This window comes from Ovis canadensis, chromosome 1 (assembly GCF_042477335.2).
Source record: "Ovis canadensis isolate MfBH-ARS-UI-01 breed Bighorn chromosome 1, ARS-UI_OviCan_v2, whole genome shotgun sequence".
In the NCBI taxonomy this organism is placed as follows: domain Eukaryota; kingdom Metazoa; phylum Chordata; class Mammalia; order Artiodactyla; family Bovidae; genus Ovis; species Ovis canadensis.
In genome coordinates, this window is record NC_091245.1 from 189,781,600 (window position 1) to 189,800,967 (window position 19,368).

General features: G+C 40.9%; 1 protein-coding gene and 1 non-coding gene across 19 annotated transcripts in view; both read left to right on the plus strand.

The window, feature by feature from the left end:
* Positions 1-19,368, plus strand: part of CD86 (CD86 molecule) — a 66,867-nt gene that overhangs the window by 3,654 nt on the left and 43,845 nt on the right. For 5 of the 18 annotated variants that reach the window (XM_069555747.1, XM_069555743.1, XM_069555807.1 and 2 more), the window contains exon 1: positions 17,851-18,028. The exons of 8 other annotated variants lie outside the window; for them this stretch is intronic. In XM_069555747.1, the coding sequence (XP_069411848.1) occupies positions 18,012-18,028 (17 nt within the window). In that variant the 5' untranslated portion in view covers positions 17,851-18,011. Of the gene's footprint in view, positions 1-17,813; positions 18,029-19,368 lie in introns of those variants that run through there. 5 more of the 18 variants (XM_069555764.1, XM_069555823.1, XM_069555793.1 and 2 more) reach the window with 4 other exon arrangements.
* TRNAS-GGA (transfer RNA serine (anticodon GGA)) lies at positions 314-385 on the plus strand. Its single transcript has one exon. It is a non-coding gene; the product is annotated as a tRNA-Ser (tRNA).

The window sequence follows — 19,368 nt, forward strand, 5'->3', positions numbered from 1 at the left end:
GCAGAAAACATTAAAGGTCTTCAGCCTCAGTATAGGTTATAGTTGAAATTCTCTTTGTGGGTGAGATTGCTAGGGAGAGGGGATGGTGGAGTAAGAGGAAGCCAAGGATAGAACCTGGAAAACTTCAAGATCGAGGGAGGTATATGAGAATAAAGAGTCCACATTAGACATCAAGGAGGGACTCGAGAGAGAGTGGAGCAAGGTAGGAAAAAAATGGTGTCACTGGAACCCAAAGAGGAGAGAGATAGGAAGAGGACAGCCATACACCTGAAACTAACACAATTTTGTAAATCAATTATACTTCAGTTGGGCTTCCCTGGTGGCTCAGAGGTTAAAGCATCTGCCTGGAATGCTGGAGACCCAGGTTCGATCCCTGGGTTGGGAAGATCCCCTGGAGAAGGAAATGGCAACCCACTCCAGTACTCTTGCCTGGAGAATCCCATGGAGGGAGGAACCTGGTAGGCTACAGTCCATGGGGCCGCAAAGATTCGGACACAACTGAGCAACTTCACACTTTTATACTTCAGTTAAAAAAAAAAAAAGAGGAGGACATGTCCACGGAAAGACAAAGTATATTTACTGAATTTCTACATGAGCACCTGAGATACAGAAAAAGTGATTCTAGGGACTAAGGGTTAAGGGTTGATTGTATCCCCTCAAAATCTGTAGTCTTAAATTGCTTTCCAGAAAAATTATAGCCATTCACAATCCCACAATCAGTAGTATATGAAAGTACCATTCTTCTTAATGGGACCTCAGGATGTAACTGTATTTAGAGACAGAGTCTCTGCATAGATAATCAAGCTAAAATGAGATTGTTAGGGTGGGCCCTAATCGAAGATGACTGATATGTTTTAAAATAAGAGGAAGTTGCTTGTATATTTTTGAGATTAGTTGTTTGTCAGTTGCTTCATTTGCTATTATTTTCTCCCATTCAGAAGGCTGTCTTTTCACCTTGCTTATATTTTCCTTTGTTGTGCAGAAGCTTTTAATTTTAATTAGATCCCATTCGTTTATTTTTGCTTTTATTTCCAGAATTCTGGGAGGTGGATCATAGAGGATCCTGCTGTGATTTATGTCTGAGAGTGTTTTGCCTATGTTCTCCTCTAGGAGTTTTATAGTTTCTGATCTTACATTTAGATCTTTAATCCATTTTGAGTTTATTTTTGTGTGCGGTGTTAGAAAGTGATCTAGTTTCATTCTTTTACAAGTGGTTGACCAGTTTTCCCAGCACCACTTGTTAAAGAGATTGTCTTTACTCCATTGTATATTCTTGCCTCCTTTGTCAAAGGTAAGGTGTCCATATGTGTGTGGATTTATCTCTGGGCTTTCTATTTTGTTCCATTGATCTATATGTCTGTCTTTGTGCCAGTACCATACTGTCTTGATGACTGTGGCTTTGTAGTAGAGCCTGAAGTCAGGCAAGTTGATTCCTCCAGTTCCATTCTTCTTTCTCAAGATTGCTCAATTCCAGAAAAATAAACGACCCAATCAAAAAATGGGCCAAAGAACTAAATAGACATTTCTCCAAAGAAGACATACGGATGGCTAACAAACACATGAAAAGATGCTCAACATCACTCATTATTAGAGAAATGCAAATCAAAACCACAATGAGGTACCACTTCACACCAGTCAGAATGGCTGCGATCCAAAAATCTGCAAGCAATAAATGCTGGAGAGGGTGTGGAGAAAAGGGAACCCTCCTACACTGTTGGTGGGAATGCAAACTAGTACAGCCACTATGGAGAACAGTGTGGAGATTCCTTAAAAAATTGCAAATAGAACTACCTTATGACCCAGCAATCCCACTGCTGGGCATACACACCGAGGAAACCAGAATTGAAAGAGACACATGTACCCCAGTGTTCATCGCAGCACTGTTTATAATAGCCAGGACATGGAAACAACCTAGATGTCCATCAGCAGATGAATGGATAAGAAAGCTGTGGTACATATACACAATGGAGTATTACTCAGCCGTAAAAAAGAATTCATTTGAATCAGTTCTGATGAGATGGATGAAACTGGAGCCGATTATACAGAGTGAAGTAAGCCAGAAAGAAAAACACCAATACAGTATACTAACACATATATATGGAATTTAGGAAGATGGCAATGACGACCCTGTATGCAAGACAGGGAAAGAGACACAGATGTGTATAATGGACTTTTGGACTCAGAGGGAGAGGGAGAGGGTGGGATGATTTGGGAGAATGACATTCTAATATGTATACTATCATGTAAGAATTGAATCGCCAGTCTATGTCTGACGCAGGATGCAGCATGCTTGGGGCTGGTGCATGGGGATGACCCAGAGAGATGTTATGGGGAGGGAGGTTCATCTTTGGGAACGCATGTAAGAATTAAAGATATTAAAATTTTAAAAATTTTTTTAAAAAAAAGGAAAAAAAAAACACAAAACTTAGAACCTGAAAAAAAAAAAAAGAGAAGTGGCTTCAACTACACTTTTTAGTTAGAAGATATTTGAAATAAGACTTAAAATAACAACCTCTGTTATAAAAACATCTTCATAGAAGAGTATTCAAAAAATCTCAGAAAAATGAACTCTTAAAACAATGATTACCAAAGCAGTGATACTTGGATAACATTGGAATAAAACCAAATCCAACAAGTAAAAAAAAAATAAAAAAATAAAATAAGAGGAAATTTAGACACAGAAACAAGCATAGAGGGAAGATAATGTAAAGAAACCTGGAGAAGATAGCTGTGTACCGAGAAGAGAGGCCTTGTAACAGATCCCTCCCTTATAACCCTCAGAAGGAATCAGCACTGCTGATAACTTCATTTTGGACTTCCAGCTTCCAAAACTGAGACAATAAATTTCCATTTAAGCCACTCAGTACTTTGTTACCACATTCCTAACAATCTAGTCCGTTTGGTGGGTGTAAATAATCCTTTGGTGAGAGGGCAGATAGAGAAAGAAACCATGAATAAGTATTTCAGAGAGGTGAGGGAGGAACCAAAAAAAGGATTAGGTCACCTAAGCTAAGAGGAGAAAAATATTCCACAATGTAGAGGGTAGTCACAGTGTTAATTCTGCAGAAAGGTGAAGTAGGAGAATGACTGGAAATATCAGTCCAGAGGTCTGTGGCGACCTTTGCAGAGCACTCAGCTAATAGAAGGGTAGGTCTTAGAGAGTTGAGAAGAGAGACAGCAGATAGACCACTCCCACAAAACACTGAGTGATGAAAGGGGACCTCTTCACTGAACCAAACTCATCTATGCTGCCCGGAAAGAGCCACAAGGAGACACCTTGGAGTCAGCCAAACAGACCTGGTGTCTCCTCTGCTTTTTCCAGCTGTCATTTTACATGTTGGATTTTTGGTACTAACACAGATTACATTCTCTTGTGTTAAGCCCTAAGAAATGTGTTGTTTAAAGCTTCCCAGAGACAAAATCTATGATGAATCTGATGTTGTAAAGGGGATGTTGTAAGCCTGTGGTGAATCTGATGATGTAAAGGAAAAGACAAGCCTGAGTGGAATTTGGGGGATCATTCATAATGTTATGTCAATAAGCAGGAAAAAAGCATAGTAGAATTGGAATAGGGAAGTACTGAAGCATTTCCTTAGAAAGCTATAAAGTCAGAATGAGCCTAAAATTTGCTTTCTGTAGCCTCAGGATATTTTTTGCCAAGCAACCCAAATATCACACTTCTTTATTATTGAGGATCAAATTTATCAGGTTTGACTTTACTAAAGATCTAATAAAAATTTGTTAAATGAGCATTTAGTGAAATAAATAAATTAGTCAGTACCAGACAGGAAATAATCATGGGATAAAACCTGAAATAATAAGTATCCAAAAGGAAAACCTAGATCATCACCTCCATCTTATGACTATTTTCAACCAGCTAAACAATATAACTATCAGCAAGAACCTGATAGTTTTAAGGCACCATGGAGAGTATAGAACAAAAACCTGACATATAATTTTTATAGTGTAACTGGGAATAGAAAACAAAATTATGAAGTGACAAAAGCAATCCAATGTAGTTAATAATTAAGTGATTTAAAAATATATAAATAACAAAAAATGTTCATTTTTAGTAGAAACTGAAGAAATGCCAATTCAAACATCAATGAGGTTTTTTCATTTATCAGATTAAACAGTAAACAAATAATCCAATTAGAAAATGGGCAAAAGATATAAAGACATTTCCCCAAAGAAGATATACAGATGACAAATAAGCACATGAAAAGACATTCAAAATCATTATCCATTATGGGAATGAAAATTAAAACCTCATTGAGATATTACCACACACCTATTAGAACGGATAACGTAAAAAATAATGGTAACACCAAATACTGGCAGGATGTAGAGAAATTAGATCACTCAGATATTGCTACTGGGACTGTAAAATAGTACAGCCCCTATGGAAAGCAGTTTGGCAATTTCTTACAAAACTAAGTATACATTTATCATATACCACAGCAATTGCATTGTTGGGCATTTATCCTGGAGAAATGAAAACCTATGTTCACACAAAGAACAGTACATGAATATTCATACCAGCTTTATTCCTAATAGTCAAAAACTGGGGGGAAAATGTCCTTCCGTGGATGAATGATCAAGCAAACTGAAGCACACATGTGCCATGGAATACTACCCTGCAATAAAAGGAATCAACTACTGATACACAAACTTGAATAACTCTCCAGGGAATAATGCTAAGTGAAAATGCTGATCCCAAAATGCTACCAGGTGATTCCATTTATGTGACATTCTTGAAATAACAGAATCACAGACAGGAGAACAGTTGGTGGTTGCCATGGCTAGGGGTGGTGGGGAAAGGAAGAGGCATGTGTGGCTGCAGAGGGGTAACACCAGGCAGTCTTGTGGTGATGGATCACTTCAGTATCCTGATAATGGCAATTGTTGCACGAATCTATGTGTGTGAGAAAATGGCAGAGAACTACTACATACACACACATAAGGAGTACACGTGAAACCTAAAACTGGTGAAAGCTGAATAGGCTCTGTGGATTAAACCGATGTCAGTCTCCTGATTTTGCCATTGTACTAGCATTATGTAAAACAATACCATTGGGGGAAAGATACAAGGGCCTCCCTGTACTCTTTTGTCCAACCACCTTTGAAGCTTTGTTTCAAAATAAAGAGTTCAAAATGTAATTTTAAAAGACACAAAATACTCATCTTCACCAAGTATTAAGGAAAATGACAGTGAACCACCAATGAGATATTTTCATTTGTCAAATTAACAATTTATGTTTTATTAGGGGGTCAGGGTAAAAATGCTCAGTGTATATATGAAGAATGGTATTGTCATATACCACTGATGGTGGGATTGTGAAAGGCTATAACTTTTCTGGAATTTAAGACTATATCCAAAGCCTTAAAAAAGCATATACAGGCAAACTTGACCACTGCCTATTTCTCTGTCCTTAGTAATTTTTTTCAGTTCATTCAGTACCTTTATGCTAGACATAGTGCCACACATTAGAAGTATACCAAAGATGAGTATACATGATTTCTGCCCTCAAAGAGATCAGTGGTGTAAATATCAAATATGATGATATTTTTATAAGAGTGACATGTGGGAGGAAACCCCAGGAACACAAAAGTGGCTGTTTTCCCTTTGTCTGTAGTTCTGTGTCTTGGATAAATGCTTGAGTTTTGAGTCAGTTGGGCTGGTGTCAAATAATAAGAAGTTAATATGTAATTTTGTACTTATTAGCAGTGTCACCTTGGGGAAGCCATCCAGCTTCCTGAACTTTAGCACCTTCATCTGTAAATTAAGGTAAAATTGGTACTTACCAATGCTATAAGGGTTATAAGCATTTATAAAGGATGCAAAGTCTTGTGGAAATGAAATATTTGAGGCTTCACATTCTTTTCTTTAAAATTTATTATTTCCAATATTTGAAATGAAGTCTTTAATTTCTTTGGCTCTGCCTTTTCTCACTGAATTCTAGCAAATGAATTCTTACTTATAACTCAGAAGTTGCTATAATAGACCTCTTAATTACAGATGAGAGAAGGCCAGGCTCAAGGCAAGTGAATAAAGTGAAAGCTAAACAAACAAAAAAAAAAGCCACCTAAAATATATAAATGTAAGCTAGGCTTAACAAATGTTCATAGTTGTAAGAAAATAAAGTTAAAAAAAGAAAAACAAGCTGAAACCCAGTTAGCAGAATTTTCACACATTCAGGCAGAATTATCCCTTTACACGCTATTTAGGTATCGATCTGAGGGGCTCATTCAGTTGTGAGGGGCTTTAGGAAAAACATTTGCTTAGCTTAAAGGAACTTTGGGGCAGGTTACTTACTTCTCTAAGTCTCAGTTAATTCATCAGTTAGAAGGTTTAACAGTTTCTGTTTTTAGAGGAAAAGGATGAAGTGAGCTATTGCAGGAATATGAAATGTGTGGCTCAGAACAGGGACAGTGATAGCTGTGATGGCTGGGACAGGGCTAGGAACATACGTAAGCTGTTGTCCCTGGATCCTTACGACAACCGTGTGAGCTGAGTATTATTTTCCCCCATTGAAAACAAAATGAGGAAATTGAGGTTTAGAGAGGTTTAGTAAGTCACTCAACATCACAAAATTAGTAAGGGGCAGAGTAGAGAGACTTACTCAAAAAGTGCCAAACCACACAAAAAAGTACGCTGACACCTGACATTCTAACGATAGTCACATAGCATTATCAGCTAGAAATTATGAAAGATTCAATTCTATATCTCACCAGCATCTTGAGATCACCAGCTGTGTGTCCCTGGGCAAGTGGCCTAACTTTTCTGAAACGGTTTCCTCTTGTAAACTTTGTATGTTTGCTGTGCGAATTAAATGAAGTGATAGATTTGAAATACTTAGCAGAGCACCTAGCTCACAAGCAATCGGCTAACAGATGTTAGCTTTAAGGACATTTATTGGACCTGTTCCTTTGCTAAGCAGCGGGAATGCAAAGGGGAATAAAACATGCCCCCTGCACTTGTGGAGCACAGGATAGGAGAGCCGTTATGAGCAGTGAGACTAGCACAATGAGGAAATTGTTATAATGGAAGAATACATCATGTGATTTTGGAGCAAGGACGATAGAGATATTGTGAAAAGAGGAGGGAAGGAGGCCAAAAAAAAATAAAAAAGGTTTCAACTGTGAACTGTGGAACGATCGAATCTTAAAGGAAAATAAGTATTTTCCAAACAGAGAAGGCAGGAAAGGCATTCTAGACAGAAGGAACAGTTTGTGCAAAGGTAAAGAAGGCAAAGAGTCATGAAAGTGTTTGTGAGGGTCCAAAACTAGAGAACAGTTCGTGTGACTAGAGGGTGAGTTATATGAGCTGATCAATAAAAGCAGAAGAGAAAACTCGGATTCAGGCTGTGAAGGGCCTCGTGGGTCTTGCTAAGTAAGAAGTGTGATTACTATCCATGAGGAACAGGGAGTAAGTCATTAAAGCAAGGACATTCCATAAATCAGATTGTTCTTGATGAAAGATAATGGTAGGGTAAAGCAGAGGACCCCAACCTCTGGGATCTAATAATGCCTGATGATCTGAGGTGGAGCTAATATAATAATAATAGAAATAAAGCACATAAGAAATGCAATGTGCTTGAATCATCCTGAAACCATCCCCCAACCCTGGTCCGTGGGAAAACTGTCTTCCACAAAATCAGTCCTTGGTGCCAAAAAGGTTGGGACCACTGGGGTAAAGCATAGTGAGAAGGAATCAGCTTGGAGTCTGTTGCAATAGTCCTGACAAGTGGTGACAGAGATCCTAACATGGGCCGCCAATGAATTGGAAGTGGGTGGTGAGGGAGGGGAAGTGAGGGGGTCACCTAAACTTACGTGTGAAATCCAAGTTATGAAAATGGCTTGGTCCTGTCTTACCACAGTCATCCCAAAGGACCAAAACAAAAACACAGAAAACCTCTTTTAAAAATAATCTCTTTTGTTTGTATGCAAATAGGCCATGCACAGTGAAAATGCAACTCAAGTGTGATGACAAATACAATATTTTGTCTTCAATCCACGAGACATGAAGATGAAACTGGTTTACAAGTGCTATCCTTCTTAAAAATTCCAACTCCTCACATTAAAACTGTAGCTAACCAGCGCAAGTCTTATTTGAAATTGTTTTTAGTCTTAAACCAGATGTGTGGGAATCTATTTAGGGCACTTTTCAAAAAGAACTTTACTCACATTGCTGAAGAGTAGGAAGAGCAACATCGTGTTTTACTGGAAAATTCCTTTTAGGCACCAACACATCTGTGTGGTGGTGGACCTTTAGAATTTTCCAGATAAAGGTGCATAAAGGGAACTGCAAAAATTACACATCTATGGTTCTGCACTACCAACTTGAAAATTGCAAATCCAAGTTGACAAATGCATATTTTAAAGGTTCGCAGAAGTCTTCTGTGCTTTGCTTTTGGTTACAGAGATGACACAGGGAAGTGAGCCTTTGGGTAATGCAGTGCCCCCTCCCTCAACCCTGTTGTGAAATGGAAGCTTTAAAAAATCCAGCGGTTTTTTTTTTTTTTTAACAAGCTTAGTCATATTAGCTGTGCTCTGTATGCCCCAGTCTAGTTTATTTTACTTTGTAGTGTACATTTTATTTATACTCGTATATAAATATTTTGCATAAAGAGGTGCTTTCACAGATCTTTGTGCTTCCCTAAAGTTGAAATCTGCTACCATTTGTTAAAATGTGTTAGTTTTGTTATGTTTATATTCTCTCCTCTGCACACATAGGAAAAAATATATGGAAGTAACTCTTCTAGCAACTTTTACATTTTAGAATATTACCTCATTTTATTTCTTCCAACTGAGGTTATAAAGGAAATGACAAATGTCAAATGCTTTGTCATTTCACAAACTGTTGAGAAAGAAACAACAGTTTCTCAGAATGTGTAAGCACCTATTCTTAAGCAAGGGGCCACTTTAAATTCAGAGATCACAATCTTCTGAATTGATGTTCAATAATGCTAAGACTGAAAGGATATCACTTTGGAATCAAATATTTATTTCGTTAGATCCTGAAAAGTGCCATCACCAATACTGGCAGTTTATTGTATCAATCTTTTAACTTGCCACTGTATAGATTTTATTCCTTTTGGAAAGATTTTATGTAGTTTTGTTATTTGTTAACTAATAGGCCATCTTTTGTGTAAGCTATCAGAGGAAGCCCTGAGATTGTAAAATTGTATTATAATAAACCTGAATAGCTAGAGTACAGAATTACTAAATTAGTTAAGGATCACTGAGTCTACCCCTCCTTCAAGTGAGCTCTCTCAATTGGGGCCACCCATGATTAATAGACATGCAGACACTGTAACTACTTAAAATATGAAGTATCTCTCAGATAGCCTATCCTTGAGATGGAGGGCCTGGGGAAATTTTTCCTAATTGTGGCCTACCTAATCTAGTTAGAATCTATTTCATGCTCTTAAGATGGGATCTGATCATTAGGGCATCATAAGTAACTGAAGTTGTTTATGTTGAAAATCAGCTGCTGGTGAGTACCCTAACAATACTGGGGCTTCCCAGGTGGCGCTAGTGGTAAAGAAACTGCCTGCCAATGCAGGAGACGTAAGAGACGTGGGTTCAATACCTGGGTCGGGAAGATCCCCTGGAGGAGGGCTTTACAACCCACTTCCAGTATTCCTGCCTGGAGAATCCCAGGGACCGAGGAACCTGGGGGGATATAGTCCATAGTGTCGCAAGGAGTTGGACACGACTGAAGCGACTTAGCATGCACGTGCCTTGACATTATAAACTGTGCAAATCTCCTGCAGGATACGGGAGGGCAGGGACCCTTGGCTTTGGCTCACCTTGGACCCCAGGGCTAGCCCAAGGCCTGCGCTCAATCAAGGCTGGTTAAGCATTTGTTGATGAATGAAGGCAAATTAAAAAGTAGGAATTCTAAATCCATCTGTGGATTTTTAAGAATTATTGGAAAATGGGAAATGTTAACTGAGATACAAAGATGGGTGGGAACACAGGTGAAGCATAAAATGCGCCTATTTGGCTGCCGGTAGAGTCTACAGTCACTTCCAGTCCCCATGGATGCTCTGGCAGCAGCCCTGATGCTCTGCCCAGTCCTTCCAGGAGGTGTGTGTACACACGGCAGGCAGGTGGGAAGGGGTGTTCTCTGTGTTATCTTGCTGCTTCTAATCCTGGTCTCTGTCCTGCAGTTCAGTTCCCAGCTAGTCACTAGGACCTGTCCCCCAGTGAAGGGCCACAGAGACAAACATCGCCATTCCTCACACTGCAGACATCACACTTCTCAGAAACTCCTAATTTCTGGATGTGTTGAAGCCTATCCCCATTCCATTCTGCCCTGTCTCCACCAGACCACGGATCGTTCTCAGATCCTGAATATGGGATGGCTGGTTCCTCACATGCCGGGGTTGTTGTATCCAACTCCATCTTCCTCCCCTTCCTCACTCACCCCAGACCAACAAAGAACAGCCCATCTGAAGCTCACCCCCATCTCTGGTACAACAGAACTTCTTTCTCTAAAATGGATGTATCCTGACACCCTTTCGACAATTTTTTCCCTTAACCTGCTTTTCAGTACATGCTAATGTAATCTTCAATACAAAGAAGCATATTTTGCTGCTGAAGTTAGGGTACATTTTGTTAAGCCACCACGTGATTTTGACAGAACGTGCCCACAAGAATCTTTTGCATTCACTTGATAGAATCTTGCAAATAACCACTGGTGCCCCTTGCCTTTCTGACTTCTTAGAGGACATCTAGGCAAAAGTGTATTATGCATCCTAGTTTTGGTGTTCAGAAGTTGATCAAACACAAGAAAAAAGACACATGGCCTCTTTCTTAGCATGCATGAATGATAGGTATGAATTTGCATCATGAGAAAGTGAATAAAGGAGGGGCATCTAGAGAGACCAAACAAGCCAGCCTAAGATGGGAGGGGAGCCGTGTTAGAGGGTTAGAGGGTCTCACCTACCTTGTCAACCTACTTGCAGGATATTAATACTGAGGCTGCAGAATTTTGGTTCAGAGAAAAATACCCAACAATACTTAACTATGTAAAATTTATTTCAATTATAAGTCAAGATTGCATCCCCTCCAAAGAAAAAAAGAAACTTATTTTATTTCTAAGAATGTTCCTCCAGAAACATGGAACTGAAAGCTATTTTTAATTGATCTGGCCCTTAGAAAACAATGGGGGCTTTTCCTTTGATTTACCTAAGGAACTGACATAAAAAAACCTACAGTTTCACACCAGAAAGATGGGGAAAAAATGTCAAAATGGAAGGCAGAAATACAAAACTGGAGATTTTCCACTGCAGCATTTTATGTGTGGCATCTGATTACAAGTGTGCAACATGGAGAAGTGAACCTTTGGACTGTGAAATTGATGCTAATTTCTTACCCACTAGTCTAGAAGCCCTCTAAAATGTCACAACATTCATTTGGTTGCTTTACCAGGAATCAATGTATGTGGTTAGTACGTCTGTGTGTTTAATTAATAGATTTTATTTTTTAAATAGTTTTAGATTTACAGAAAAATTAAGCAGATAATACAGAGAATTCCCATATGACCCCTGTTTTGTAGACCATTTCCCCTATTATTATCATCTTGCATTAGTGTGGTATATCTATTACAATTAATGAACCAATATTGATATATTATTATCTAAAGTCCATACCTTAAGTCTCCCCCTTTGTGTTCTATGAATTTTGATGAATTTCTAACAGGGGTTTCCCTGGTAGCTCAGATGGTAAAGAATCTTCCTGCAATGCAGGAGACTTGGGTTCAATGCCAAGGTCAGGAAGTCCCTGGAGAAGGGAATGGCTACCCATTCCAGTATTCTTACCTGGGAAATCCCATGGACAGAGGAGCCTGGCAGACAACATCATGTCCGCAAAGAATTGAACATAACTGAGCAACTAATACTTTCTATCATCATTCTTTTCTATACTTTGTCTCGCTCTTGGTGTTGTATGAATTTCTACAAATTTATAATAACCTGTATCTACCACTATAGTATCACACAGAGCAGTTTCTCTGCTCTCAAAATCCCCCGTGCTCCACGTGTTCACCCCTCCTCACGGACACTGGCAACCACTGATCTTCATACTGTCTCTCGTGGTTTCGTGTTTTCTAGGTCATCTAGTCAGAATCATACAGTATAGAGTCTCTTCAAACTGTCTTCTTTCATCAAAAAATACAAATTTAAGCTTCTTCCATGTCTTTTGTGGCTTGATAGCTCATGCTTTAATCACCGAATAATATCTCACTGTATGGATGTATCACAGTTTGCTTATCCATACACTTATTAAAGGGCATTTTAGTTGCTTCTGGTTTAGGGGAATAATGAGTAAAGCTGCTGTAAATATTTGTGTGTTGGTTTTTGTGGGGACCTAAGTTTTCAGTTCATCAGGTAAATACCTAGGAGCATGACTGCTGGGTCATATGGGAGGCTTATGTTAAGTTTTATAAGAAACTGTTCCAAAGCACCTTTCATTCCTACCAGCCATGAGTGAGAGTTCCTGTTGCCCCACATTCTCATCAGCACTGAGCACTGTCAGTTTGGTCAATTTTAACCATTCTAACAGGTGTGTTGTTAGTAGCTCCTTGTTGTTTTAATCAGCAATTCCCTAAGGATATATGAAACTGAGCATCCTTTCATATGGTTATTTGCCATCAGTATATCCTTGGTGACTTTTGTATGATCTGATCTTTTGCCATTTTTAAACTGAGTTGATTTCTTATATTTGAGGTTTAAGAGTTCTTGGTACACTTTAGATACCAGTTCTTTATCAGATTTGTGTTTTACAAATGCTTTCTTCCAGTCTGTGACTTGTCTTTTCTTTCTCTTGTGGTCAGAGTGTTTATGCCTCAAGTAGGGAGGGTTCTAAAAAGACAATTTTACAACAGCAGTAAGAGGTAAATTTTATAGCAGATGTTTTATGCTCTCTCTCTCAGGTGGGGTTAGGGAACCTGTCTGTGAATCCAGCAGAATTTCATTAAAAGTAGACTCAGATGTTGGGATGGCTAACTCTCCTGCATCATTAGAGGTTGTGCAGCAAGGCTGGCAATAAGAATAGGACCCAACCCTGGGCTGCAGCTGTTCTAAATAAAGAACAATTCAGAAACTGTGTTTACAGTTCAATCCTGGGCCCCCATGCTTGGATTACATTACACATAGGGTGTGAAGTTCTGTCCATGAGTCCAAGTGTGTACGACATCATCACTTTTCTTATTTCTTAATCCCACCTGTGAGCCCCCACTGTGACAGTTAGACAAGTTAGTCAGTCAGTTCAGTCGCTCAGGTGTGTCCAACTCTTTGCAACACTATGGACTGTAGCACACCACGCTTCCCTGTCCATCACCAACTCCCAGAGCTTATTCAAATTCATGTCCATTGAGTCGGTGATGGCATCCAACCAGCTCATCCTCTGTCATCCCCTTGTCCCTCCCGTATTCAATCTTTCCAAGCATTAGGGTGTTTTCAAATGAGTCAGGTCTTCGCATCAGGTGGCCAAAGTATTGGAGTTTCAGCTTCAGCATCAGTCCTTCCAATGAATATTCAGGACTAATTGCCTTCCAGATTGATCATACAGGGGTGCCCTCCCCTGCTTGTGGCCCAGTCAGAATTCAGAAGCTAACCTGGTGCCTAAAAAGTGGTGGAAGTCCTGGTCTGTACTGGTTGCTATCAGCCTCCTTATTCTCCAGCCCATAGTGGTCTGTGAAGTCTGGCAGCTTTCTGCCCCCACGCCACAGTGGGGAATGAGGTCATTCACTGAGGGTGGGTCTCCTGCATGAACCATCTCCCCTGAGGTTGTTGTGCCCTTGGGAGCAGGGTGTGGGTTGCTTGGATTCCACTATGCACAGGCCCCCCACACCTCTGCCCTTCTCTCCCTCCCTTCTGCATCTCAAAAGCACTCTCTGTCTCGCCTCTCACCTTCTAGGGCACCTACATTGTCTTTTCCAGGGGCTTTCACAAAAGTCCAAAAGTGTCTTTGACTTTAGGTCTCTTCTGCTTTCTCCTCTGTAAAAAACCTCTGTATCAAGGAAGCCCAGAAAACAAACACTAATTAACATTTCAATAAGTTATGCCTCTACAATTATTTGTGGAAGCTATTTGGCTAGTATCAGAACCACCACCACCACCACCACCTGGAATGCTTTTAGAGTGCCTCCTGACCCCTGGCCACAGAAAGCCGTATATATATAACAACGAATACAACTGGAACTGGAAAATTCAGCTAAGTGGATGTTTCCAAATGCCACAGGTTTCTAGCTTTGCCTCCCAGAGTGGACCCTAACTACGTGGTCCCAGAGGAACATCTCTTGAGCAAAGCTGGGCAAGGACATAGGGAAGGAGTCCATTTCCTCCACTCAGCCACTGTCTATAAGCCACTCCCCTCCTGCTGCTTTCCCGGTAGCCATGGCTTCCTCAGACCTAAGAACATCTGGGAGGGAGGCAGTAGAGGAAGCAGCCCCACACAGAAGGCAGATTTCTGAGGTTACCAGCAACTTCCTCCTCATTAACGCAAGGAACTGATTTTCATTTTGCTTGACCTCTTCTCAGCATTTGAAACTGCTGACCACCATCACTGTTGAACCCTCTGTATCCTTGGCTCTGATGAGCCTTGGTGAGCCTTCTTATAAGATTTTCAAGTGGCACGGGCTTGGAAGGATGGCTAATTTACAATGGATGAAATATGTGGGATTCAAAGTAATTTTGATTGGCTGAACACTGGCCCCAAATACTGTTACACAAGCTGGGGCCAGAGGGTGGTGATCTGACTTGACATGTGAAAAAAAAAGTCATGGTCAGCCAACCTCCCAGTGGAAATGTATATAGGCTAATTTGATCTCTGACCCATTTACAAAAGTGATCTTGTCACTGCCTGTTTCATTCTGTGAGCAAAAAGATATTTGACAAACTCAGGGAGATGGGTGCCAGTGTGAGAGCCACTGAGTTGATTAGGGTGCATGTGTGGGTGTGTGTGCTAAGTCACTTCAGCTCTGTCTAACTCTTTATGATCCTGTGGACTGTAGCCCACCAGGCTCCTCTGTCCACGGGATTCTTTAGGCAAGAATACTGGAATGGGTTGCTGTGCCCTCCTCCTGGGGATCTTCCCGACCCAGGGATCCAACCTGCATCTCTCCTGTCTCCTGCATTGGCAGGCAGGTTCTTTACCACTAGTCCCACCTAGGAAGCCCCAGCTGATTATGGTTCTGGAGAACAAATCATACGGGGAACAGCTGATTATATTTAGTTGCAAGAAGAGACTATTAAGGAAATTTATAATATTTGCTTTCAACTATTTGGAGGATTTTATATCTAGATATAGATACATATATTCTGGTAGTTTTAGAAAATATGGCAGGGACAAGTAGATTGTATTTCTGGGAGTGAGGAGTGAAAGGTGGATGACAGGATTATTATAAAGAAGACTTTTCTCTTAGAACTGTCTCATCAGATAGTGAGCTTTCCAACATTAGTGAAAAAGCAAAGACTGGACCTCCATCTATCAGAGATGATATTAGGGGGATTCCTTGCTTGAATAAGAGACTGGAATGACTCCTGTGGTCCCTTAAACAACCCTGCATCTCTAGGTCATGGAGTAGGAGAATTCCATGACACTGTATTGTCCTTTATTTCTGCTGCCTGCCTCATTTCCCTGCACTTCTATGTTATAGCTTTGGAGGAGGCTGCTCTAAGCAAGAACTAAAGTAAGCAGATGAAAGAAGGGATATGGAAAACAGAAGGAAACAGTAGTTTTAAAGGAAACTACTACCTTCCACAATCTGTGTGAGGTACTATGTATATGATTATGTCATCCTATCTGACCCTCAATGAGATTAGAAGATATTTAGCATTACTTCTGTGAGGAAACTAAGACTCGCAGAAGTTAAGTCACTTCCCTAAGAACACACAGCTATTAACTATAGGAGGTGGCATTTGAACACACTTATCTTTGATTCTGGAGTCTAGTGTGACTTGTTATTTTTACTTATCCTTTATTTATGGCAAATGATACTGCTCTAAAAATTTTTTAATATTGACATAAGGATTCCTTTTTAAACAAATTTACTTAAAGTAAGTTAAGAGAAAAATATTGTACAAAAAATAGTACAGATTTTGCATGGACATGAAATGAGACTACTAGCCAGAATGACTGAAATTTGGGAAATATTATTCCAAATGTTTTGATAGTAGGACTTTCCAATTTAGTCAGTCTTATATTTTGATTGCTGAGTACAGGAAGAAAAGAAAAATTGAAAACTACGTGGAATATGAATTAATTTGCTGTGCTCTGATAGGTGGGGTAATTTCATGTGTTACAATAAGGAAACCAAATAGACCCTTTCAAATTAAAAACCATAAGATTGTAAAATCCAGAGGAAAACCCCAGGTGAGGCCTATTCGAATAAAGGATGAAGTTTCCAAGGTATGCGCATGAAGTGGCTGAGGGGAAGTAACGTGAGTGAAGGCCCAGGACCCACACAGGTTTTGAGAGGTCACAGTGGAAGGTGAAGGGGTTTACAAACCTGTTTAGGGGAAGAATGATCATCCTCCCAGTGACAGAAGGAAGATCTTTGTGGAAAGGTCAAAGTGAGGATTGGAAAGTCCAAAAAGAAGATGGGAAAGCAGTGATGAGGACTAGATAGCAGCAGAGCATGCTATGTGCCAGGTTATTTACATGCAAGACCTCGTTTGTTTTTCACAACAATATAGCAAGGAAGCTATTACTAGTCACAATTCATAGATGAGAAGACTGAGCTGGGAGATATTCTATAATCTGCCCAGGGTCCGGTGGATCAAGCCAAGATTTGACCTTGGACTGACCACCAGTTCCAAAACCGGTGCTACTTCCCCTGGACCTCTTCCACCCAGACAACATCAAGCAGTTTTCACTTGGTCACTTTCAATGTCTCCAGCCTCATGCGGCACCACCAGTCTCTAAGAGAAGGGGGAGCCCTGCTCAGAGGCAGGCTGTCTCTCCTCTGGACTCTAATGCTGCAGATGAAGAGGCACATGATTGTCCCCAAATTGAGCAGAGGGCGTTGTAAGGCCTGAGAAGGTCAGAAAAAAGAAGCCATGTGCTGGGCAGGATTATATATGTGAAGCCTGTTTCTGCCTAAGCACTGAGTTTAGAAAGATCCACATGGAATTCGCATACCTTTCATACTTCTTGTTGTGACTCTTCCCCGGATTCAATAGTACCATCCACTAGGACTTCCCTGGCGGTCCAATGGTTAAGACTCTGGGCTCCCAACGCAGGGGGCATGGGTTCCATCCCTGGGTGTGGAACTAAGATCCCACCTGCCACCTGCTGTGGCCAAAACAAAGAGTACCATCCACTTCCAGGAATAGTGGACCAAGGCAATAGCGACATTCTAGGCAAGGACACCTAGGATTAGATTAAGATAATCTGAAAATAGGGGCTGTGTGTGTTCATTGACTGCTAGCAGGATTCACGGAGTGGTACTCAGTGAGTGATTTGGGGCAAGGTGACAGGTGAAGTACCGGGTGTCTCTGCTCTCTCTGGTTGAGGGCTCTCTCCTGCAGCCCTGCTCAGCCAGACACAGCGTCTGGCATGTGGCTGCCCAGTAAAGCATTTGCTGAACTGAGCTGATTCTTTTTACCTATGGGCCTCTGTGATCTGTCAGGGAAGGTGTCTGTCATGTTTGTGGCTGGGCTGTCTTCGGGGGGTTTCCTCAGGGCTTTACAGTCACTAGCTCTCAGGAGTGTGTTTGTAGTCATTCTCATCAGTGGAAATGCCCACCTGCCAGCAGAAGTTATCTGGAACCAGAGAGAACACTGCCCCTCTCTGTGGTGTTATTTCTCTCTAGTCAGTTCCCCTTTCTGCATTTGAGATCTAGCCTCAGCCCTGATATTATTTCTGTCTCTACAAGGAGTGTTAGGAGGTATGGGGCGCTCACAAAGTCTCCTCTTCAGTTATTCTTGATCTGTTGCTTCTGTGTTCCTTGGGAATGCCCCTGGGCTTATGCCTCTGGTCTCTTGGAGCTGCAGTGGATGGGCACCTGTGACAGGTATGTTCTCATGAGGCTCGTGTGCCTGGGGGAGTGTGGTGTGGGGTCAGGCTGCATCTGGGGCAGATGTTCAAAGTTGGGGCTGACAGCCAGCAAGGGAGTGGGTAAGAAGGGGTGAGGGGTATGTGATTAAATCCTTTGACCATCAGGCTCGGTTCCTGGACTGTCTATATTGGAGGTGGGACATGACAAAAATGTGTCTCTTCTAGTCGGTTCCCTTTGTCTGCTTTGACGAGCTGAGAGACGTAACAGTCAGGAAATAGAAGGCACCATTTACCAAACAACTGGCCGCCACTCCTGGCCTTGCAGTGCTGGGGGCTCCAAGCAGCTATGCTCCAGGAGAAGCTATCCAAGTGTGCTGGCCCTGCCCGAGCCCCTTGTGCCAGTGGAAAGTCCAGAGGACGGAGACCAGACTTACATACTCTGAAACAGCCTCTGCTTTCTTGTTTGGTCTTTCCCTCCTCCTGTCCAGAAACCTTTGCCCATTTCTTCTTCCCATCCAAGGGCCCCATCCCAATATCAGCCCCTCCTGGCACCAGAGACTAATAGCTTATTTGGAAATAAATAGTCCTGGGTCAAAAAGAGCCCAGGCAGTGGTTTATCGTGTTCTGTATACCATGAACTTATTTGCATTTGCAAATAGCCTTAAAATAGTGCCTCCACTAATAGTTATTGAAGGTTCTGGAGAGACAGGTTAAAATAATTTTTGACCAAGGGAACTTCCCACTCCTCAAATTGTAAGAACTGAGGAGTCGACCTGTTCCTCCCAACCTCAGTCTTGGGACTCAGACTCTGGATTAAAATGTCTATTTAATTATGTGCACAAATTCAGAGCGTGATATTTTCTGTTTGCTGTTATAGATATTACTATTTACATGAGCTATCCTGTATATAATGAAAGATTTTATAAATCTCTGCTCATTCATGTGCCCTAAATATATTTTTTGAATGCTTACTCTGTCCCAGGTCCTGGGTTTCTAACAAGGAGAATTAGAGACATGGCCCCTGTTCTCTTGAAGCTTCTAGCCTAACAGGAAAACAGTACTAATTAAATAGTCACACTAAAACTGACTGTGTAGCAACAATGCTCTGAAGAGAAGAAATGGTTTTGTGCTCACTGGATTATGAGCACAATGGATTGTGCTCACTGTTCAAGAACTATGTCTTTGAGCTTGGTATTTTGGTTACTACAATATTCCCAGATAAGAGATGTCCCCTCATAATGGAGGTGAGGATTGGATTTCATGGAATTGAGGCTGGAGTGGGGAGTGGAGAGAACATGAAAGGTGAAAAGACAGGCTAAGCTAGATTCCTTAGGAGAAATTCAAGGTTCAAATACC